Raw genomic sequence first — 24,964 nt, 5'->3', positions numbered from 1 at the left:
GGCTGACACATAGACACAGACAACCATTCACACTCACATTCACACCTACGGTCAATTTAGAGTCACCAGTTAACCTAACCTGCATGTCTTTGGACTGTGGGGGAAACCGGAGCACCCGGAGGAAACCCACGCGGACACGGGGAGAACATGCAAACTCCGCACAGAAAGGCCCTCGCCGGCCCCGGGGCTCGAACCCAGGACCTTCTTGCTGTGAGGCGACAGCGCTAACCACTACACCACCATGCCGCCCACATTTGTAGTACATATTCTAAATATATTATCCAGCACAGTTTGAGTTTTAGCTGTTCATTGAATCATTGTTCAACTACTTTTAAACAATACAAATGTATTATGAATCACATTAATGCTTCTCAGTCCCTTGCAAAGGTTCTTAACATGATCTCTGGCTCACAAGAAATCAATAAATGGAGTCCAACATTGTGATTCAAACCTTGCGCGAAAACACAAAATAAGCGTTTTTTGGCAAAAAATGAACCTCATGGTGCCACCATTAGACTTTTGAATATGGTCAAAAAATTTTACAGGATGTCTTTATTGGTGAAAAGGAACACCCAAACAAAAATGCGTCAGATTTTATGAAAGTGAGGGCAACTGATGCACCCTAATGCGTGTCATGAGCTTCAGTTAAAGGAGGACTGAAGAGACACACTTTTTTTTTTTTTTTAAACCAAAATTCTATTTCTCTCATTTTATTAAATATAGGAAAACGTTTTTGATCGCTGTTTTGTCACTGCTATAGCAAGTTATGAGTGTTTGAAATATGCTCTGTGATATATCGGTCCATATGTCAAAGCAGTGACCGTAAACGAGATTCGTTGAGACCTGTGCGAAACATCGTAGGACGGAAGTAAAACGTACAGCGGAAATCAAAGTGGCCAACATTGTCAAAAGGTGTGCGCGCCCTCTTTCGAATGCTGACGTAATCAAACTGGAAGTTTTGTTTGTTTTGATAGCAATCGGGAAAGTTTGAAAAAAGCAGGCAGTAATCGTCATTTAAACTCGTTTTTGTGCGATATTTCGTTTGGAAAACAGTTTTCAAAATGGCAGCACTGACGCTTCACGTTTCGAAGTCTCGCGCAAGTCTCGTGAAGATCGCGCGGATAAGCGACGCCTACCGTGGACCAAACGAACTAAATTCAACACGGCTAAAAACTGAATTATTAACGTTAATTAAGAAATAAAGCAAGTTTAAAAATGACTTCAGTTCTCCTTTAATGTTTACATGAAACTTGAGGAATGAGGGAGAATCTCAGTGACTTTGTGACCTCTGTATTAGTGTGGTGTTCTTAATAAAATGGCGAGTGAGTGTATAGTATTGCGATTCCATATGTGAATTACTATTCAGCATTGATGCACCACATATGAATAACTTGAATTGTTAGTCGTGTACTAACATCTGTTTTTGTTTTTTCTTCCCTTCCCCCCATGTGTTTTTCTCTTCATTTCGTTCTCAGCATCGAACATTGACCGCTCAGTGAAGGATCTCCAGCGGTGTACAGCATCTCTGACACGGTATAGAGTGGTAGTGAAGGAGGAGATGGATTCCTCCATCAAGAGAATGAAACAGACTTTTGCTGAGCTACAGAGCTGGTAAATTTCTCTCGCACACATCTACTACCGGCAAAAGATATCGCTAAATACACAACACTTTCATTTGAGGGTCATGTCAAGATGTCGGGTTAACCGTTTGTAAGCAAGAACATTTAATAACTAACTTGCCAGTAGAGAGGAAGCTTAGAGTTATTAGATTCTGTTTTTCTTCAGTGCAGAATGTTGTGAATGCTGATGATACAGAAGAATTTTGTGTATGCAGTAAGATCTTTTCACGCTTGCTTTTTGTTATTGTTATGAATGATTAGTGAAATTCTGTTAGTGGTAATGGTATTGTGTCTGCTCTTGCTACAAAAAAATTTTTTACATGTATCAGTCCACCAGATTTTCATACCAGATGCTCAGGTTATGGATTTTGAGTTCTGCTTGCTGCATTAAACTACCAAGCTTCCACATGCAGCAAATACAAACCAGTGAAATTGGACCAAGGGCACTTACTGTAACTGACATGAACTCATGTGCACACAACCCAAAATGGCCCATTTACCAGACACTGACTCCAGGTGACGCAGAACCTTGCGAATCCATCAGGAGACGATCTCGACGGCAGATTATTGGTGAATTTCCCAAATTTGTTGAGCAACAGACCACAAATTGCTGCTCGGAAGGTCAAGAAAACACATGGTGAACTATTAGCGCCGCCAAGCAAATGTTGCACAAAAACTGCGCTCGCATGATCGATGCATTTTCACTACAAGTCAAAAACATAATTTGCTGATTTTTATGGCAGAAGGAAGATCTACACTACCGTTCAAAAGTTTGGGGTCACCCAGACAGTTTTGTGTTTTCCATGAAAAGTCACACTTTTATTTACCACCATAAGTTGTAAAATGAATAGAAAATATAGTCGAGACATTTTTCTGGCCATTTTGAGCATTTAATCGACCCCACAAATGTGATGCTCCAGAAACTCAATCTGCTCAAAGGAAGGTCAGTTTTAAAGCTTCTCTAAAGAGCTCAACTGTTTTCAGCTGTGCTAACATGATTGTACAAGGGTTTTCTAATCATCCATTAGCCTTCTGAGGCAATGAGCAAACACATTGTACCATTAGAACACTGGAGTGAGAGTTGCTGGAAATGGGCCTCTATACACCTATGGAGATATTGCACCAAAAACCAGACATTTGCAGCTAGAATAGTCATTTACCACATTAGCAATGTATAGAGTGGATTTCTGATTAGTTTAACCTCCTAAGGCCCAAGCTGTTTTTTTTTACATGCATTTTTTATTTCGGCGGCACGGTGGTGTAGTGGTTAGCGCTGTCGCCTCACAGCAAGAAGGTCCTGGGTTCGAGCCCCGTGGCCGGCGAGGGCCTTTCTGTGCGGAGTTTGCATGTTCTCCCCGTGTCCACGTGGGTTTCCTCCGGGTGCTCCGGTTTCCCCCACAGTCCAAAGACATGCAGGTTAGGTTAACTGGTGACTCTAAATTGACCGTAGGTGTGAATGTGAGTGTGAATGGTTGTCTGTGTCTATGTGTCAGCCCTGTGATGACCTGGCGACTTGTCCAGGGTGTACCCCGCCTTTCGCCCGTAGTCAGCTGGGATAGGCTCCAGCTTGCCTGCGACCCTGTAGAAGGATAAAGCGGCTAGAGATAATGAGATGAGATTTTTTATTTCTCTTTGCTATTTGGGCTTATTAGAACCTGATTAGAATAAAAACTAAGCATCATCTTTTGATAAGATGTACTTTTAGAGAAAAAGTACATATTTAGAGAAAAATACACATATGTGGATTCTTGTTCCGAATTTCCATAAAGTGCTGTCCACGCATGTGACCGCTAAGCCCTAGGAGGTTAAAATGATCTTCATTGAAAAGAACAGTGCTTTTCTTTCAAAAATAAGGACATTTCAAAGTGACCCCAAGCTTTTGAACGGTAGTGTATATTTGTCCCAGTCGTGGATGATATTGAAAGTGGTAAATGTATCCTGTAGGGGCGCTATTGAGGTGATTATTCATTGATTTTTGCTGGCTGATCCAGTAACTATGGTGCAAAAAAAAAAAATATTGCACACTTCAACACAGTTTCTACGCATTCTGTAAACAGCATCTGGTGTATATAAATATAAAACGTATATTTAGACACTATTGTGGTTTGAGCTTAAAGGAGAACTGAATTTTTAAACTTGCTTTATTTCTTAACGTGTTATTCAATTGTTTTCGGTTTTAGTAACCTTGTATCATGACTCGTATTGGCAACTAATTGCAGTTAAATATGATACTTCTTGGCCTATTCAGTTTTTAGCCGTGTTGAATTTAGCTCGTTTGGTCCACGGCAGGCGTCGCTTATCTGCGCGATCTTCACGAGACTTGTGCGAGACTTCGAAATGTGAAGTGTCAGCCAGGTGTCAGTGCTGCCATTTTGAAAACTGTTTCCCAAATGAAGTATTGCAGAAAAACGAGTTTAAATGACGATTACTGCCTATTTTTTTCAAACTTTCCTGATTGCTATCAAAACAAACAAAACTTCCGGCTTGATTACGTCAGCATTCGAAAGAGGGCGCGCGCGCCTTTTGACAACGTTAACAGATGTTGGTCACTTTTGATTTCCGCCGTACGTTTTACTTCCGTCCTACGATGTCTCGCACAGGTCTCAACGAATCTCGTTTACGGCCGTTGCTTTGACACATGGACCGATATATTACAGAGCATATTTCAAACACTCATAACTTGCTATAGCAGTGATTTTTAAAATGGCGATCAAAAATGCATTCCTATATTTAATAAAATGAGAGAATTTTGTTGATTTAAAAAAAAAAAAATGTTGCCTTCAGTTCTCCTTTAACTGGCTGAACTGCCCAGTGTCCTGATGACATGTCCAAGTCCTGTAGTAATGAACACTCCGCTTCCCCCCCGCACTTGAAAACTAATATTGACAGCATTTGGCACTGTTAAACATTGATTTATCTTGTTCCTGTCCAAATGCCTGGCCTATTGTTTGCACTCGGCTTTAAGGTGATACATGATTTTGCGTCAGTGTAACAGGAAAAATTGTACATTTGGTATGTTCATGCTGTTTTTTATATTTAAACCCCGACAAGTAAATCAAAATGTTTAAGACATTGTTGGAGTGCTGGGTGACCTTCACAAGTCACCCAGCATAAATAAGTACAAGTACTTTAAAGTGCATATCCTGGACTAATTTCGGTTTTTTAATATGAAAGAATGTCCCTTTACACACTCAGCCAGAAGGGTAATTTTGCACAAGGCCATCTGTCTGCAGCAGAAAAAAATAAAATAACAAAATGCATCTGGAAAAATCCCAAGGGAGTCTGGAGCCAGATTCATCACGTCACCTGCGGAAGCGCCAGCAGGCTGCGAGAGCTTGCACGGTTTCAGTGCACAGCCTGTGTAGACCAAGTTTAGCAGCTAGCGATTTTGCATTAAAATATAGAATTGTCACCTGAGCGCAATGTTGCTTCACCTTTGGATGAAGAATATAATGAGATGTCAGAATTATTTCTTACCCTGGCAACAGTCAACTTGTGAATTGCCGATTTTCTTGGTCTTTTTCTCGGCTCTGCTTGGTCCTCTGCTTCGAGGGCCTCAGTGGATGCGGCACTTCACCTTCTGTCAGGGGAGACGTACACGGCTGGCTCCTTTGGTGACGCTGACACAGATGGAGACGGTGTTGCTTTGGGCATTCTGACAGATGGAACTGCGTCTTTTTTCAGATCAAGTTGCCTCGCGAAGCCCATTTCCCACTGCAAATAGTTTTCAAAGTCATCGGGCCTTGTGAAGTGAGCACCGCAAATAATGCTGTAGTCTGTAGCATGTAGCCAGTTTTTTCAGGTGCCTTGTACGAAGCGCTCCCATTTCTCTCTCATTGTCCGGTCTTTTGGGAAACGATGAGTACTAATCCCATTAAGATTGGTGTTGCTACACCCTCCTACGATACATCTGTTAACCATTTTAATAATTACGTGATCATGTTGAAGAAATTTGCAGAAAACCACCAGGTCGTTTTCTCATAAGCAAACCAGCGCTGACGTAGGATTCAGAGGGAGGCGTCCCGCACGCGACATCACGAAAATCAATGTTTGCCAGGAAATTCAAACGCCAAGTTTTTTCAGAGCCGGACCAATTCACCTCATGGCTTGATTTCAACTGAATTTTTCTCGTATTGCACAAGGTAAAAAAAAAAATTGCACAAAATGCAGAATATGACCTATATTTTTTACCGAAGTTTAATATAAAATAGGAGAATTACATTGATCTTGCTCCTGAATTTACCCGTGATATGCACTTTAACGTCTTTACAGGATCCCACTTCATTATAATGCGTTGTACGACACGCTGTTGATGCTACCCTGAGACGGGTTTCTTCAGATTTCTTAACTTTTTATAAGGTCTGAAGAAACAGGTTAGCAAGAGTGGAACAAACGAAGCACAATCTAGAATCGGTCACCACCTCGGCTCAAGCACTTTCCTTCCCTTGCTGATAATGGTGACGCATTGTATTACTGTTTTCTCTTTCTCTGTCAGTCTTATGGATCGAGAGGTGGCTCTGTTGGCTGAGATGGATAAAGTCAAAGCGGAAGCCAGTGAGTATACTTTTTTCCCCAAAAAATTTTCTTGTTCTCTTCTTTGTCTCTTTCTATTAGTACAGATGCACTAAAAAGAAAATACTTGACTAAAACCGAAACTCTGAGCACTGTGGTCGGAAATTGAAGTGACGATGCTTTTAGAATTCTTCACTAAATGTCTTGTATGAAAATGTTTTGGTAGGCAAATATTTGATGCATTTTTAGCAGATGTCTTAATCCAGACTGACCTGACAGACATGCTTTGGAGTCTTCATTAAAAACATGTCCTCATGCTATTAGGCAGGGCCTTAGAAAAGTAGCGAACTAAAACCTTGTTAGAGAGGAGGTGAAGAGTGAAGAGTAGGGCTTCGGGCTTTATTTGGAGACAGCCAGTGACTCAGCATTTCAGGCATCCAGTGAAGGCTTGTTCCACCATCGTACTCGACGAGAACGTGGTGCAAAGCAGGGTTTGATGAGTGGCTTCAGGTAGGCACTTTCAATGCATCCCTACTTTCTCATCAAGGTCTGTGTAGGGCACTTGAGCGTGACAGACCTCCTTGTGAAGACACACTCGAGTCGTTCTTTCTCTTGGCCACCATGCTCTATGGCACAATCGGGTCAGCCACTGAGAGAACCCATTAATAGTTCTGCACTGCTAAGCCACAGGCAGCCACTTGCAGGCGTTTTCCCACCATCTGGACTGTGCTGTGGACAGTAACGGAAATTAACGGGAGCAGCAGCATTAAAAAGTGAAGACAAGATTTATTCAGCGCTATTAAAGATCCCTTCGAGCACACACATTCCAGTTTGTATGATTTCGGGTGCGTGTTGGTCAGGGGCAGTGTAGCTGTGCAGGAATGCATACCTCACAAGGAGTCTATTCTCCTGGTCTTTGCCCTGGGAAACACTATCAGGTGTCACACTTCGCTCAATGGCTCTTTGTATGTGTGTGCATTTCGGAAACAGCAGCCTACAGTAATCCTGCTTTCAGCTTCTGTGCTCAGCTCTCTCCTTTCCCTTCCCTTACTCTCTTGCCAGTCCTTTTCATTTCCAAAAAAAAACCTCCTTGGTGTCATCCTACCCGCTGGATAAGTGTCTCAGTGTGGGTAATGTGTATTGCTAGAGAGCTCATCTTCTTCCTACAGTCTTTCCCCTGTACAGCACGGTTTCTCAGGCCCTGTCCACACGGCAACGGATTCAGGTGAATCTGATAAAATTGTTTATCGTTTCGGCCTGGCGTCCACACGGCACCGGCGTTTTGGGTGCCCCAAGACGAAATCTTTTGAGAACGGGTTCCAGAGTGGAAAAATCTGGCAACGGCCCCGTTGCGAAGTCGTCTGGATGAGTAGAATGGATTTGTTTACGATGACGTCACAACCACATGACTGTCAGTGCTTCACGCCGGGTAGAAGTGTAACGAACTCGATGCGAGTTGTCAACAAATCCTGTAACTTGGTTCATGAAACGCGCTTACAAAATATTTTCACTGTGAATATTTATTGTGTAATGGTGCAAAGTGAGAGAGAGAGTGTGAGAGAATAGCCCTTAGGGCAGAGTCTTTAGTCCAAACACTGCGGAAGCAGTACCAAACGGTGCACTGCCCATGCGCTTTCCAAAAACAAAAACAATCCCGCCAGCAAAAATAGGGGAAAAAAAGGAGCGATCTCACCTCTTCAGATGTTGGTTTAAGTCTGACAAATACATTCCTCAAAAAGGGTGTAGAAGAAGAAAGTAATCCATCAACGTGTAGCATTCAATTTATTCCGGATCATTAAAGAATTCTGGAGGATGTCAGAATGTTGGCGTACCGGCTTCCATCTACCCCCATTCATTCCTCTTTCCACGTCTCCATTCAAAAAACGAGCACGTGATTTAAAGGGACTATAGCCATAGGACAGGGAGTGAGGAGGTGTGTGCGTGTGACAGTGACAGGGAAGAACCTAGGCTCATGCTCACCCTGAATTTCTCTTAAAGTGAAGGCAGAAGAACGTTCAGCGCCTGGCCAGGCTTTCTATGTATTAATTTACATAGACGTTTTAATATGAAATATAAATAAGTGTCTTAGACAATAGATACTATTTTATGCTACTGATTAATAATCAAAACTTTATGTGGCTGATGCTACAGAAGAAGGGGTTTATGCGCATGCGTCTACTTCTTCTATTGTTCTGGTGTCTCCGATGGGACCGTCTTACAGCGCACGTAGAGGTGTGGCATGTGTATTGCATCGTTTTCAGCAAGCGTTGTGTTGCCCTATGTACCTGATATTTTACTGATCCGTTGCCCATGTGGACGCGGTATTTAAAAAAAAAAAAAAAAAAAATCTCGTTGTCGTGTGGATGTAGCCTCAGACACTTTTGTGTAAGTGCTGGACGCTCATTTGACCTCTAAGGCCAAGTTTACATTAGACCGTATCTGTCTCGTTTTCTTCGCGGATGCACTGTCCGTTTACATTAAACTGCCTGGAAACGCCGGGAATCCGCCAGGGTCCACGTATTCAATCCAGATCGTGTCTGGTCCGGTGCTGTGTAAACATTGAGATACGCGGATACGCTGTGCTGAGCTCTAGCTGGCGTCGTCATTGGACAACGTCACTGTGACATCCACTTTCCTGATTCGCTGGCATTGGTCATGTGACGCGACTGCTGAAAAACGGCGCGGACTTCCGCCTTGTATCACCTTTCATTAAAGAGTATAAAAGTATGAAAATACTGCAAATACTGATGCAAATACTGCCCATTGTGTAGTTATGATTGTCTTTAGGCTTGCCATCCTTCCACTTGCAAGTGGTAAGTGATATGCGCTGGGATCACACACACAGCGGCTCAGTCCCGAATCGTGGCTTGTGCACTTCACTCGCGCGCTCTGTGAGCTGCGCAGGGCCGGAGTGCGCACCCTCCAGAGGGCACTCGCTGTTCAGGGCGGAGTGATTTGGAGCGCAGGATGCCTGCGGAGCCGAGCGTATCCGTGTATTGGTGTTGCTGTGTGCACGCAAATCATGTATTGGTGTTGCTGTGTGCACACTAATCGTTTTAAAAACGTTAATCTGATGATCCGCTGATACGGTCTAATGTAAACATGGGCTAAGATTGCCTGCACATTACTTTAAGTACCCCAGATGTCTTGCAGTAGTAAATGGCATAATGGAGGTCTTTCTGCTCTTTTAGTACATGAAGCTGTCAAGTTGCTAAAATTATCAAATAAAACAGAATGAGGATCAGTGGAGAATGCATCAAAAGTGCCGTTTGTAATGTTTACAAGTAAAGTGTACCTCGTATAATTTATACCTGAAAATAAATGATTTACAAAAGTGCTGTGCAGTGGCTGGCTTTTTTAAACTTTTATTTATTTATTTACAACCCCAAATCAGAAAAAGTTGGGACAGTATGTTGAAATTAAGACAGGAAACAATTATGTGCAAATAATCTTTGACCTGTATTGCACTCCAAACAATACACATTATTTGATGTCATCCCCCCCAAAAAATAAACACCCAAAAGGCCTGAAGGGGGATTACGTTGTGGCGATGTCCCTCCCTCCCTCCCAGGAAGGTTGCTCACTTTCTGAAATCGACTCCTCTCTCAGTTTTTGGAGGAATTTCACAAAACTTGGCAGGATTCTTTGTTATATGTCAGTAAAACGCTTTTTTTAATTTCATTAAATTCGGTCACATTTTACAGCCCTTGATGAACAAAATTATACTTTTGACAATTTCATGAGTGTGTTTTCCTTCTGAAATCATCTCCTCTCTCAATTTGTGGAGGAATTTCACTAAACTTGGCAGAAGGCTTTGTTATATGACAGTTATACACATATTGAAATTTAGTTTAATTTGGGCAAATTTTACCAGAGTTATGCCCTTGATTCTTAACAAACTTGTACTTTGACAATTTCATCAAGGTGTGCTTGCTTTCTGAAGTCAACTTCCCTCGCAGTTTTTATCCCCCACTGGCTGAAAGGCCTGAAGGGGGATTATGTTGTGGCAATGTCCATTTGTCCCGGGAAGGGTGCTCACCTTCTGAAATCAACTCCTCTGGCAATTTTTGGAGGAATTTCATGAAACTTGATGTTTATGGACTGAAGACACCAAGTGATGAACTGATTTCAGATGGTGTTTTACCCATTCTTCCTGCAAACAGATCTTAAGGTGTACCTCATTACTAACCCTAAATTACCCCAGTCCCAGCTTGTTTTGGAACGTGTTGCAGGCCTGAAACACAAGAATGGATGTATATTAACAGATTAAATGAAGTTGACTAGACCAGTGATTCTCAAACTGTGGTACGCCAAAGAATCACTTAATTAAATATAAATAAAATTTATAAAATAAAACGTGAAATACTATCCATAATATCCGAATGGATGAAAATATCAACCGATGACAAGAAAATGAAAGGAGATACAAATTAAGTTAATAATTTTAAAAAGTTTGCAAGTGCTTCTGGGTAGCCATATGTATCGTACGTACGCATTCCCGCCGGTTCCGCTGACAGACGGTTATCCGCCATTGGTAGACTAGGCTGTGATGGGAAAAGGTGGAGGTGGCTTTGCTAATTATGACGAGTACGACAAAATTACTGTCGTGGCTTAAATCCGCGAATGGGAGCGTGGATCAGGAGAGAGGGAGAACTGAAGAGGACGTGTGTGAGCCGAGCGCGGATGCTAACGACAGTAGCAAAACCAGCCCCAGAACTGCTAGCAAACGGCAGAAACCAGTGAGGCGGAAGTATGACGAAAAATACATAAAACTGCGATTCATTTGGAGCGGGACAGAGGAGCTGCCCAGGCCGCAGTGTGTTGTATGCGGGGACAGTACTTTTTTTTTTTTACTTAACATTTAAGTACAGTACAGTTATTTAACTTTTAAGTACATTTTCATTTAATCTTTAAGAACTGTCTTTTAATATTTATTTTAGTACACTGTTTGTTTCACTTTTATGTGCAATTAATTTTATTTGATTCATTATTTAAGTACAGTGTTTTATTTTCCTATATTTAAACAGTGTTACTGTTCAAAGTACTGTGTGTAATGTTACAGTGGCCAACAATATTAAATATACTTGTTAAATAAAACCTCCGCCTCGTTTTTAATGAATACTTAGGCCTACTACGCTACTGTATTTTAACGTTGGTCATTATGGTGGTACTTGGAGAGCCAAGTATTTTCTGAGGTGGTACTTGGTGAAAAAAGTTTGAGAACCACTGGACTAGACAAAACGTAACACATCTTTGGTTCATACTGTCTGCAATGAAATACAAGTCAAAGCTGCTCTTAATTTATTTTTACTTGCATTTTCCAGACCATCCCAACTTTTTTTTTTTTTCCTTTTCCCCCTCTAAATCCAAGAAATTTGCTCTTCCCCTAACTGGAACAGAGCCATCCCATTTTCATAACAGGATGCTGTCTGTAGTGTTTTTCTCCACCTGTAGAAAGATTGTAGACATTACAGGCATTTAGACTAGGGCTGAACGATATGGACAAAATTTCATATCTCGATATTCATGCCAGATATCTCGATATCGACACGATACGATATGACTACGGGTTCGGTGAAAACCAAGCATTTTTCAGAAAAATAAAAACATCATAATACAAAAAAATGTGGAAAGTGCAGTTTTATTTTTAAGAACTCACTGCCAGTCATCAACATTAACATAAATTACGAATAAATAAATTACAGATCAAACATTTTACTGCAGCTCTGCTTTAACAATAAATAACAAATGCAGCAGCTGGTGGAATATTGAAAGTGCATTGAAGTGCTTCATCTTATATTCTTCAAAAGATCACATAACTGTATGCAGAAAATGCATTTGCTACTAACAGGACAGGTACCATGTCTTTTGCAATGTGGTATGTTATAGCGTCTGTAATTTTTTTACGTCTGGTGGACGTCGACTCGTACGGTGTAACGCTACTGAACGCATCAGCAATCAAACTGTGCTTTGGCTTATTTTGGGATGACTGAGAAGTCCCCGGTGTTTCTCTCATTGTCGTACACTGTTCGTGCAGCACGCGATGGTGGTGTTTCAGGTGGTGAAACATGTCTGTTGTGCTACCTTGCTTCGTCGCAGTTTTTGCTAAGCATGACCTGCACAACACCTCACTCTGGTTAACATCGTCCTTTTTGAATCCAAAATACCTTCAAATAATGGAGGATGATTTACAACCCCGATTCCAAAAAAGTTGGGACAAAGTACAAATTGTAAATAAAAATGGAATGCAATGATGTGGAAGTTTCAAAATTCCATATTTTATTCAGAATAGAACATAGATGACATATCAAATGTTTAAACTGAGAAAATGTATCATTTAAAGAGAAAAATTAGGTGATTTTAAATTTCATGACAACACCACATCTCAAAAAAGTTGGGACAAGGCCATGTTTACCACTGTGAGACATCCCCTTTTCTCTTTACAACAGTCTGTAAACGTCTGGGGACTGAGGAGACAAGTTGCTCAAGTTTAGGGATAGGAATGTTAACCCGTTCTTGTCTAATGTAGGATTCTAGTTGCTCAACTGTCTTGGGTCTTTTTTGTCGTATCTTCCGTTTTATGATGCGCCAAATGTTTTCTATGGGTGAAAGATCTGGACTGCAGGCTGGCCAGTTCAGTACCCGGACCCTTCTTCTACGCAGCCATGATGCTGTAATTGATGCAGTATGTGGTTTGGCATTGTCATGTTGGAAAATGCAAGGTCTTCCCTGAAGGAGACGTCGTCTGGATGGGAGCATATGTTGCTCTAGAACCTGGATATACCTTTCAGCATTGATGGTGTCTTTCCAGATGTGTAAGCTGCCCATGCCACACGCACTAATGCAACCCCATACCATCAGAGATGCAGGCTTCTGAACTGAGCACTGATAACAACTTGGGTCGTTCTTCTCCTCTTTAGTCCGAATGACACGGCGTCCCTGATTTCCATAAAGAACTTCAAATTTTGATTCGTCTGACCACAGAACAGTTTTCCACTTTGCCACAGTCCATTTTAAATGAGCCTTGGCCCAGAGAAGACATCTGCGCTTCTGGATCATGTTTAGATACGGCTTCTTCTTTGAACTGTAGAGTTTTAGCTGGCAACGGCGGATGTCACGGTGAATTGTGTTCACAGATAATGTTCTCTGGAAATATTCCTGAGCCCATTTTGTGATTTCCAATACAGAAGCATGCCTGTATGTGATGCAGTGCCGTCTAAGGGCCCGAAGATCACGGGCACCCAGTATGGTTTTCTGGCCTTGACCCTTACGCACAGAGATTCTTCCAGATTCTCTGAATCTTTTGATATTATGCACTGTAGATGATGATATGTTCAAACTCTTTGCAATTTTACACTGTCGAACTCCTTTCTGATATTGCTCCACTATTTGTCGGTGCAGAATTAGGGGGATTGGTGATCCTCTTCCCATCTTTACTTCTGAGAGCCGCTGCCACTCCAAGATGCTCTTTTTATACCCAGTCATGTTAATGATCTATTGCCAATTGACCTAATGAGTTGCAATTTGGTCCTCCAGCTGTTCCTTTTTTGTACCTTTAACTTTTCCAGCCTCTTATTGCCCCGTCCCAACTTTTTTGAGATGTGTTGCTGTCATGAAATTTCAAATGAGCCGATATTTGGCATGAAATTTCAAAATGTCTCACTTTCGACATTTGATATGTTGTCTATGTTCTATTGTGAATACAATATCAGTTTTTGAGATTTGTAAATTATTGCATTCCGTTTTTATTTGCAATTTGTACTTTGTCCCAACTTTTTTGGAATCGGGGTTGTATGTTTTGGCACCAAGTCAGATTCTGCACTGCCACCGGCCGCATTATCTTCCGCACTCATTTTCTTTCTTTCTTTTTAATTTCCCCGCTGTGTCTGTAGCGTGCGCGCGTGTCGGTCTCCATCTCTCTCACTCCCGCCCTCATATGTTTGTCATTGGTTGGCTTCAGCTGTCGATCCACAGCGAGCATGAAATAAGGTTTGTGGTTGGCTGGCCTTAGCGGTGCATTCAAGGGCAATCGTAAAAATGATGTTTGTTGTGACTGCCAGAGCTGTACATGCAGTGCGGGGAGGGGAAATCTATATCGTTGCTTTTTCGATATTAATATCTTGAATGTTCATATCTAGATATAGATACGATAACGATATATCGTTCAGCCCTAATTTAGACTGCTGTGCGCGCATGCGCTCATTGCTCATTCGTGTGCATGTGTGTTCACTGCTTCAGATGGATTAAGTGCAGAGGGAACATTCTTGGGCCATGAATGCAATGTAAATCCACCTTCTGTCATTTTGCTGCAACCGCCAGCAACACATCTACGTGGCATAGCGATAAATTAGCTCAAAATGAAAGCTTGAAGTTGCAGTCAGCTCTGTGTTTTAGTATAGCGGAAATAGCGATGAGACCGATAGCCTTCCTGCTGTGACGTCACAGATGTCAAGATCATTCACTCAGACCGCTAACTATGTGAATCATTTTAATTGTAAAAATTACTATATTAGATTTATTGTTAACACTTAAAACTATTCGTGTGCCATTCTTGAGGTCTCAAGGCATTTATAAACAAAAAGTGAGGCCATGGTTCTGCGTATCTGCTTTAAGTCTGTGCTTAAGTGTATGTGTGACAAAGGCTTCTCGGCTTGGCTGCTGCTTTTTCTTTAGCAGATGCTTTTATCCAGAGTGAAGAACAACATGCTCACAGCAGCCTGGGGGTTCAGTGCCCTGCTCAAGGGCTCTTCAGTCATTCCTGCTGGTCCAGGGAATCGAACCAGTGACATTTTGGTCCCAAAGCTGCTTTTCTAACCATTAGGCCATGGCTTCCCCTGTAGGAAAAATCATTTTCAATACTACAGTGGATCTCGCTAGCTTTTTCTTTTACAGCTTCTGTTTTCTGTTTTTCTGGTCCAGCAATAGAACTTGCTGACACTGATGCAGAGCCTCGTTTCTTTAGAGGCATATTTCATTTGAAGTGCTCTTGAAAATGGTGTGTGATTTCATTCCATATGTTGACATACTTCCTTTTGAAATGGGAAGATTGGGAGGGAGCACCACCTCCTACAGAATCTAAACAGACTCGTGGCTTAGGAACCGGGTAAATAATGTAGTCGGGAATCTAAAGATCGCTTGTTTCCAGCTTTGTAGAATTTCTCACTGCCAGTTGGCCCTTTGCAACTTGCGTTTTGTGTCCAAGAACAAAGGTTTCCAATCGTTGTGCCTAAACTTCCCTTGGAGAACAGGGCAGTAACCACGTGGCAGTAAATTAAAACGGTATTGAAATGAGCTGTCTGGACATCACTAACATGCTTCCGTATTTTCAAATGCACACTTGCTGACTGTTTCTCGCTCTCGCAGAGTGTGTATACTAATTGCATGTCATAACACTAGACCAGTGTTTCTCAACCTTTTTTCAGTCACGGCACCCTTCAGAGGTTTGCAAATTCTCAAGGCACCCCCATATAAAATGTACGCAGTCACGCTGACCCCGGCAGTGACGCTGTGACATGGGAAAGGGAGCCGTGAGACAAACTTTGATGATGCATGAGGCGGCGATGATCTACATAAGTCTAACTATCGTTTTTTTTGGAATTTTAATTCAGTTTATTTATTTCAGTGTTAGAATAAATAATTTTTTGGCGGCACCCCGGTTGAGAAAGGCTGCTCTAGACCATCACTATTCGTGCAGCCATGATACTTTTTGAGAGAGATTTCCTCGGATGGATGAATGAATGTACACACGTAAACTCCAACCATCTTTTCAATATCCAAAGTATGATTTGGAAGGGGAGTGTTTTATGCTAAATGTTTGCTATTATCAATTACTGAGTGTTCTCTGCAATTCAAGGGATGCATGCATTTTTAGAGAGCATTTGATTGCCCAAGTACAGGATGAGTCACCAAAACTTTTTTCTAAAAATTATTAACATCAAAGTTGAAGCAAGAATATCTACAAAACTTTTGCCAGTTTTAAAATATATTTTAATATATTTGTGTTTGTGTCTATAATGGCAAAAGCCTCACATAAAAATCTCTAAAATCCGAGTTCGTTGGCACTTAAACAGGAGAGGGATATAATCGTCTGGGGCAGTGGGAAGGCTTGGCAGTGTTTTTCACTTAAATTTTTCTCAAGAGCAGACAGAATTGCAAATTGCCTCTTTATTTGCACTCTAGTGAAATCAAAAAGGTTTACGACAAAAAGAAATGTGCTAACCGTGGTGAGTCATGCTAGCTCTCGCACATTTTAGCTACACCTTCCCCATTCTGCTATTGAATTATGTTGTCATTCATATTTCAGAGTGACAGTGAAGAAATGATCTTCCTTCGAGAGCAGGGCTTTTCAAAGTGTGGGGCGCGCCTCCCCTAGGGGGCGCCAGAGTTCTTCAGGGGGTGCGCAACGTGAGGAAAAATAAACCAGAATAAGTTACTATTGCGGACATTTAGCAAACTTCAGCTAGCCTTTGCCAGAGACAAAATGGATCGATTTTTAGTACCTAAAGCTACAGCGAGTGAGGAGACAGAGTCTGGGCCAAGCAAAAAAAAAAAGTATGACCACGATTATTTAAAGTTTTTGGATTTTCATGGACTGGATCTGAAGATGCTCCACTGCCACAGTGTGTTGTCTGCCAAGAGGTGCTAGCTAACGATGCTATGAGATGTTTAAAATGCATTAAAAAAAAAAGGTTTTAAAAAGCACAGATGTTTAAAATGTGTAAAAAAAAAAAAAAAGGTTTTAAAAAAGCACAGATGTTTAAAAAGGTTTTAAAAAAGCACAGATGTTTAAAAAGGTTTTAAAAAAGCACAGATGTTTAAAATGTGTAAAAAAAAGGTTTTAAAAAAGCACAGATGTTTAAAAAGGTTTTAAAAAAGCACAGATGTTTAAAATGTGTAAAAAAAAAAAAAGGTTTTAAAAAAGCACAGATGTTTAAAATGTGTAAAAAAAGAGGTTTTAAAAATCACAGATGTTTAAAATGTGTAAAAAAGGTTTTAAAAAAGCACAGATGTTTAAAATGTGTAAAAAAAAAAGGTTTTAAAAAAGCACAGATGTTTAAAATGTGTAAAAAAGGTTTTAAAAAAGCACAGATGTTTAAAATGTGTAAAAAAAAAAAGGTTTTAAAAAGCACAGATGTTTAAAATGTGTAATAAAGGTTTTAAAAAGCACAGATGTTTAAAATGTGTAAAAAAAAGGTTTTAAAAAAGCACAGATGTTTAAAATGTGTAAAAAAAAGGTTTTAAAAAAGCACAGATGTTTAAAAAGGTTTTAAAAAAGCACAGATGTTTAAAATGTGTAAAAAAAGGTTTTAAAAAGCACAGATGTTTAAAATGTGTAAAAAAGGTTTTAAAAAAGCACAGATGTTTAAAATGTGTAAAAAAAAAGGTTTTAAAAAAGCACAGATGTTTAAAATGTGTAATAAAGGTTTTAAAAAGCACAGATGTTTAAAATGTGTAAAAAAAAGAGGTTTTAAAAAGCACAGATGTTTAAAATGTGTAAAAAAAGAGGTTTTAAAAAGCACAGATGTTTAAAACCTTTTTTACACATTTTAAAAAAGCTCATATGTTTTTAAATGTGTACAGCAACCATTTTTTTTAATACGAATGGAACATTTAAGTATAGCAACAATAAAAATTGTAAGGGGGGGCTGTTGTTTATTTGCTCTCTGAGGGGGGGGCTGACTCTCCCACACTTTGAAAACCCCTGTTCTCGAGTGTTTCTGAAAGTGCATATCGAGAAGTGGCTACAGCAGTGAGCAAGAGGTCAAGATGTGTTTTGCCTGCTCACAGGCAGGCACAGCGCCTTCTCATTGTGCGTTTTGTGTGATGTTGACCGCTCTTTGTATTCTTGTGGTTTAGTGGCTATCCTGGATAGGCGTCAGAAGCGAGCGGAGGAGTTGAGGAGACTCACTGACAAGTCTGCCTCCATGTCTGAAGAGCAGCTAACAGAACTCCGTGCTGACATCAAGGTATGGGCATGCACATGTGTGTACACACACACGTACATGTTACATACAGAGATGGTTAACCTTGTTTTCTCTTTGTTTCAGCTTTTTGTGAGCGAGAGGAAGTATGATGAGGATCTTGGAAAAGCTGTTAAGTTTACTTATGAACTGGAACCTCTTAAAAGCAGCATCATGACTTTTGGATCAGGTAGGGTTTTGACTTTTTGAGAATGTGAGAGTATTGAAATTCTGTTGGACTTGTTGACACCCTCTCGTCGTTGTGGTGTTTGTTTTTTGTTCCCTTGTGTAGTATATCATCCGCAGACTGGTTACTCCAATCGCTCCCGCTGTAGTTCTACTTCTTCTTCTGTCACTGGCTCGGCCCCTATAGAAGCTCCAGCTCAAGCTCAGCCTCAGGCTTCTGGTTACACAAGTCGTCCCAACGTCCCACACAAACAGGTAACGGGGGGACACGCACTTCTCTGTCTCTCAACAGATACAGTTGTGGTCATAAGTTTACATACAGTGACATGAATGTCTTAGCAATATTTGGGCTTTCAGTAATTTCTTTGAACTCATTTCAAGTCATTTTCTGTGGTAGAATGACTGCCCACATGCAGTTTTAATTTAAAAAAAAAAAAAACACGAGTTTGGTGTACAAGTTTGAATTTTCTTTGGGTTTTCTGAAATCAACACAGGGTCAAAATTATACATACAGGGTCAAAAATTTACATATGCTCACTTAGAGTATTAATTCAGAGGTGCTGAGACTTCCAAAATGTCTTTTATCTTGACAAGGCCGAGGTCCCTTAACTTCCTGTTAGTGATCATGATTGACTACAGCTGGTAGTGTGTCTGTGCCTTCATAAAAAGGGTTTGTTTACAGCATTCATTGGATTGACCAACACACAGTAAAATGTAAAAGTCCAAGGAGCTCAGTGCAGATCTGAGAAAGAGGATCGCAGATGTACACAACTCCAGAATGTCTTAGAGAGCCATTTCTAAACAACTGCAAATTCCAAGATCAGTTCAGACAACTGTATGTAAGTTATTGTGAGGTGTAGTCACTTTGCCAAGCCACTTTGCTTCAATAAAACCCAAACTGTTGCCCTCAGCTGAAAGGAAATTGGTTCGGATGGTCAGGAACAACCTGGGAAACCACCATGGCACAGCCCGGCCATGAACTGGAAGCTGATGGATCACTGTCTACAGTTCAGATCACCATGGACTAAGAGGCTGCTATCCAAGAAATAACCCCCTGCTCCAAAATTGACACCTTCAAGCTTAACTAAAGGTTGAAGCTGACCACACTGACAAAGAAAAAGCCTTTTGGAGGATAGCTGTATGGTCAGATGAGACAAAGATTGAGTTGTTTGGCCACAATGACCACCATGTACAGAGGAACACTGTACCAGCTAGTGGTGGTAGAATCATCATGCTCTGGGGCTGTTTTGCTGCCAGTGGAACTGGTTCATTGCACAAAGTGGATGGAATAATGAAGAAGGAGGAGTACCTCAGAATTCTTCAACATAAACCATCAGAAACTTGAACACGACTTGGGAGTTACAGCAGGACAATGAACCCAAACACACACCAGAGCTGGTTGTGGAGGATAAAGCAGGCTAACATTAAGCTTAAAACAAGTCCTGACTTCAACCCTATTGAAGATATATGGACCGTGCTTATTAGTTGAGTCCATGCCAAGAAAAAAAAAACAAACAAACTAATTTCATTGAACTACCAATTCTACCACGAAGAGTTGTGAAATATCCAACCAGAATTCTGCTAGAAGCTTGTTCATGGTAAACAAAAATGTTTGGTCAAGATGAATCTTGCAAAGAGATGGTTTACCCAAATATTAGGTGTGTATAATTTTGACCCTGTGTTGATTTCAGAAAACACAAAGAAAATTAAAACTTGTGCACCAAATTGTTTGTGTGTTGTTGTTTTTTTTTTTAATTAAAGATGTATGCAGTACATTCTGACACAGAAAAAGAACAGTTCAGAGAAATTACTGAAAGCCTAAATATTGCCATGACCTTCATATCCAAGATGACATTCATGTCACTGTATGTAAACTTCTGACCACAACTGTATGTGACATGCACACAACCTTTTGCTCACACACGGACGGGAGGGAGAGAGACAAAGAGTGCAATATTGAGCTTGCTTTCTCAGGAGGGTTATTGCTCTCTCATGAGTCAGTACTAGTGAAACTAGTCAGTCGTGGGTGTGAGCTAATGTATAACACATTCTTCTGAGCATGTTCAGCTGCTCTTTGAAACAGCATGAGCACCAGTTTGGCTGGCTTCACATCTCAAAGAAAGCACATACCAACCTTGGGCGGCATGGTGGTGTCATGGTTAGCACTGTTGCCTCAACAAGAGGGTTCTGGGTTTGAGCCCAGCGGCTGACGAGGGGCTTTCTGTGTGGAGTTTGCATGTTCTCCCCGTGTCTGCGTGGGTTTCTTCCACAGTTCAAAGACCTGCAGGTTAGGCTAACATGGGGAAGCCATGGCCTGAGGTTGGGCCGAAGTGCCCTTGAGTAAGGCATCTAACCCACAACTGCTCCCTGGGTGCTGTAGCGCAGCTGCCCACTGCTCTGTGTGTGTGTTCACCGCTTCAGATTGGTTAAATGCAGAGTGTACACTACCGTTCAAAAGTTTGGGGTCACCCAGACAATTTTGTGTTTTCCATGAAAAGTCACACTTTTATTTCCCACCATAAGTTGTAAAATTAATAGAAAATATAGTCAAGACATTTTTCTGGCCATTTTGAGCATTTAATCGACCCCACAATGTGATGCTCCAGAAACTCAATCTGCTCAAAGGAAGGTCAGTTTTATAGCTTCTCTAAAGAGCTCAACTGTTTTCAGCTGTGCTAACATGATTGTACAAGGGTTTTCTAATCATCCATTAGCCTTCTGAGGCAATGAGCAAACACATTGTACCATTAGAACACTGGAGTGAGAGTTGCTGGAAATGGGCCTCTATACACCTATGGAGATATTGCACCAAAAACCAGACATTTGCAGCTAGAATAGTCATTTACCACATTAGCAATGTATAGAGTGTATTTCTCATCTCATCTCATTATCTCAAGCCGCTTTATCCTTCTACAGGGTCGCAGGCAAGCTGGAGCCTATCCCAGCTGACTACGGGCGAAAGGCGGGGTACACCCTGGACAAGTCGCCAGGTCATCACAGGGCTGACACATAGACACAGACAACCATTCACACTCACATTCACACCTACGGTCAATTTAGAGTCACCAGTTAACCTAACCTGCATGTCTTTGGACTGTGGGGGAAACCGGAGCACCCGGAGGAAACCCACGCGGACACGGGGAGAACATGCAAATTCCACACAGAAAGGCCCTCGCCGGCCCCGGGGCTCGAACCCAGGACCTTCTTGCTAACCACTACACCACCGTGCCGCCCCAGAGTGTATTTCTGATTAGTTTAAAGTGATCTTCATTGAAAAGAACAGTGCTTTTCTTTCAAAAATAAGGACATTTCAAAGTGACCCCAAACTTTTGAACGGTAGTGTACGTGTGACAAATAAAGGTTGCTTGGTTTGGCTTGGCTTCATCCTTGCCAGTTGGTGGGAATTAGTAATTGGAGTCTAAAAAGTTCCTTTATATAATTTATAAGTACGTAATGTGAAAATGATTGACAGTTGCATAGGATTTTTATTAATATTTATCTCCATCTGTTTGTGTTTTTTGTGTAGGTGTTCCAGGGTAACAGGCGTATATTTCAGGGTTATCCGGGTCAGCGCCATAATGGTGGCTCCTACTACGACCGCAATTCCAACCGGACCAGCAATTACCGCTATTCCGGAGACCAGCGTCACCAGGGCGACCGTAGCCAAAGTGACGCCTCCAACTCACAGTTCTCAAACAGCATGAAAGGCCCCGCCCACCCCTCTGCGTCATCCTACCGGCAAGATCGCCCCGCCCAAAACGGGCTGCCGCAGAGGCAACCTCGGACACCTCCAAAAAACCCCTGACACACCCAAATGCCCTGCACCCTTGTACCTGTCCCCTCCCATCTCTTCCCCCCCTCCCTTCCCCCCAGTATCCTTCATCCAGTCCCTACCCCACACCCTTTGCTCAACTCCCTGAAAGCCCCACTTCCCTGATTGCTCAGCTCTTTCTGTACACATGAAGAATAAAAATTCAAGTTTACATCAGAATTTTTTTTTTTTTTGGTCAGTTGTAGTGCCACCTCTTCCTTTTCCTCTTCTGTTCTTATTTTGTCCTCTTGTCCCTTTGTCTTACTCCTACCTTCAATCATTACATGTTTAACCCAATTTAAATGTTCCTCAGATTCTTAAAGAAAAAAAAAAGGCTGTTTGTCGTCATTCTTCTCATGTCGATTTTGTTTTTTTGTTTCCTCATTTGGGAGAGACCTATAATACTTTATTTCAGTAAAGTGGCTAAGCACTTTCACCGACATCTTGTTTAGTCATAATTCGTAAACATGTAGTGCACTATTCATATTTCTTTCTTTTAGCTTTGTATTAAATTTTGCAGCCGTTTTGTCTTTCTATTACTTTTTATCTAGTGCGCTAATCATATTTTGAGCTTTTATATCTTCTCTTCAAATAGAACGTTTCTTCGACATGTATTTTTTTTTCTTTTAATTTTTTTTTTCCCCCCTTGATTGAAAATCGAAAAGTATGGTGTTCAGCTGATGAGCTACTAGATTTTGACATTGATTCTGAAGTTAATTGTTAATTGCAGTGTTGAAGGCTAGGTATGGGTGTAAAAAGTAGAAACATGACTGTTAATCTCTAGAAATTTGAAGAAGTGCTGCTGACTGAATTAATGTATGGACTGTCCATGGGGCTAAATGTTTTGATCGAGGTCGGCCAGCATTAACGGCCTGCACCCTTACGGCCATGGTGATTGCCTTTTTATTTATTGATTATTTTTATTTTAATTTTTAATTTTTTTTTTTAAGTTTTGATCGGCTCTCCCTGAGAGTGCTGTGCAGTGTTTCACAGCCTTGATCATGATTTCATCTCTACCTAAAGGCCACAGTGCACACAGAGGTTAGACCCGTGTGCCCTTCTCATTCTTCCATAGTATGCATGCAGTGCATTTTACATACCTGCCTTTGATCACAGAGCAACCTCACTTTTTAGTCTTTTTATGAAGCGGCTGTGCGCGCATACGTATGTACAACTAGTTCTTTTGCAAATACATATGCTGTACTACTATCAGTTGACGCTTGTACCAAGTAAAGGAATACTCAGCAGTTTGTTTCTCAGATTTCAAGTTTGTTGAGTGCATGTCATTTGACCCCTCTGAAGGTGCTAAAAATGAAATGTAGAACCTCTCTCTCTCTCTTGTGCGCAGATACAATGACTGATATACCTCATACATCAGCCGTTAGAACTCCTGATAGTCCGACCAGGGCTGTGCTTTGCTTAATTTGGCTTTGAGAAGTGCATTAAAACCTCTGTCCTGAGGATGTGGCCCATGCTGCTGTCTGACTGAAGTCTGGTTTAAAATAACCTCATTGCCCTGTTAGCAAGTCCCATTCCACTGCCTTAACAGCTCAACCAACCTGCAGCCTGTTCAGCCATTCTCGGTCATGATGGATTTGCAGAATGGCCTTTTTCTCCAGTGCATGAAGGGTTGAATCTCTGTTTTGATTGACTGCTGCTTTGTGGTTTTCATTCCTGGTCTCTCAGTACAGTCACTGCATGCTTACTAGTACTGTGGCAACAGTGAAGTGTTTGCATCTAGTTGTGCATTCTTGTCCCAATGACAAAATGGCACTACTGCTTTCTTCTCAAGTCTGCTGCCCCTCCACCAAAATACAGCTTCAAGGTCAACAAAGCTTCTGTGTTGTCCTCTCTAGCTTGGAATCCATATGAAATTGGGATTTGGTTCACCTTGTGTGTGTGTGTGTGTGTGTGTGTGTGTGTGTGTGTGTGTGTGTGTGTGTTTTGAATATGATACTAAACGTTGGTTGCTAAGGAGGGAAGTCTGGGTCATTTGTTCAACTTGTAATCACAAATTCAACCGGTTTGGTTTTCATGTAAATTTTTGCCAAAGAAAACGTTTTTTTTTTTTTTTTTTTTCCCCTCACTGTTTTATAATATGCCGTTCTAATTTGTCTCTTCCTAATGGGTCAGTGATTTTCACCTTGTACTCACCCATTCTTCCCTTCTTTCCACACTTCTATCTGTACATATGTATCTATACATTTGTTTTTGAGTGCCTGCAGTGGGACACATGTATGTTGTATTGTTAGACCTATGGTTTACATACAGTTGTGTTTAAAAAAAATAATAATAATAAAAAAAAATCTAGTGTAGTTCAATTCCTCCTGATGTATAGAACAAAAAAAAAAAATCTTGTCCTTTTTTTCCCTCTTTAGTTCCAATTATGAGAACTGTAAACTCAAGTGCCTTCTGTAGTTCTTTGCCTACATTCATTTCCATCCCATCATTTTCAAGTGTGGACCAAAGACATCTTTACCCTTTTCCAGACTCTGTCTCTTCTGTACAGGATATCTCCCATCTGGCTACAGTATAAGCAGCATTTGGACAAGTCTCCTTCCCCTTTGTCACTGATTGGCACACTTCTCATTTACTATGAATAAAAATGTTAGCAAATTGATGATTTGTTTCTGATTGAAGAGTGAATGGTCATATAGGTTTGTTCTTTGAATTTCTTACTGAAAATGCTGTCCAGAACTTCAGCGAAGTCAATCTGGTGTACTAGCTCTGAAGAGACTTGGGGTTTTAAAAAAATAAATAAAATCTCCCGTATCGCTACTCCCTCAAATGCTCCAGCTGTTGCATGCACATTAACACTGACGCTGGAACATGGGTGCTGCATTGCTGTGACTTGAGGTACACATTCAGGCGAGCCA

General features: G+C 41.1%; 1 protein-coding gene across 3 annotated transcripts in view; it reads left to right on the top strand.

Annotated features, from left to right (window-relative positions):
• spats2 (spermatogenesis associated serine rich 2) overlaps positions 1–24,708 on the top strand; it is a 104,985-nt gene extending 80,277 nt beyond the window's left edge. For all 3 annotated transcript variants that reach the window (XM_060932197.1, XM_060932198.1, XM_060932196.1), the window contains exons 8-13: positions 1,476–1,611; positions 6,115–6,173; positions 17,988–18,097; positions 18,179–18,281; positions 18,384–18,532; positions 21,804–24,708. In XM_060932197.1, the coding sequence (XP_060788180.1) occupies positions 1,476–1,611; positions 6,115–6,173; positions 17,988–18,097; positions 18,179–18,281; positions 18,384–18,532; positions 21,804–22,082 (836 nt within the window). In that variant the 3' untranslated portion in view covers positions 22,083–24,708. The remainder of the gene's footprint in view (positions 1–1,475; positions 1,612–6,114; positions 6,174–17,987; positions 18,098–18,178; positions 18,282–18,383; positions 18,533–21,803) is intronic.
• Positions 24,709–24,964: the final 256 nt, after the last annotated feature.

This window comes from Neoarius graeffei, chromosome 10, assembly GCF_027579695.1.
Source record: "Neoarius graeffei isolate fNeoGra1 chromosome 10, fNeoGra1.pri, whole genome shotgun sequence".
Classification (NCBI taxonomy): Eukaryota; Metazoa; Chordata; class Actinopteri; order Siluriformes; family Ariidae; genus Neoarius; species Neoarius graeffei.
The sequence above is the reverse complement of the archived record's forward strand: the minus strand, read 5'-3'. Positions and strand labels throughout refer to the sequence as shown.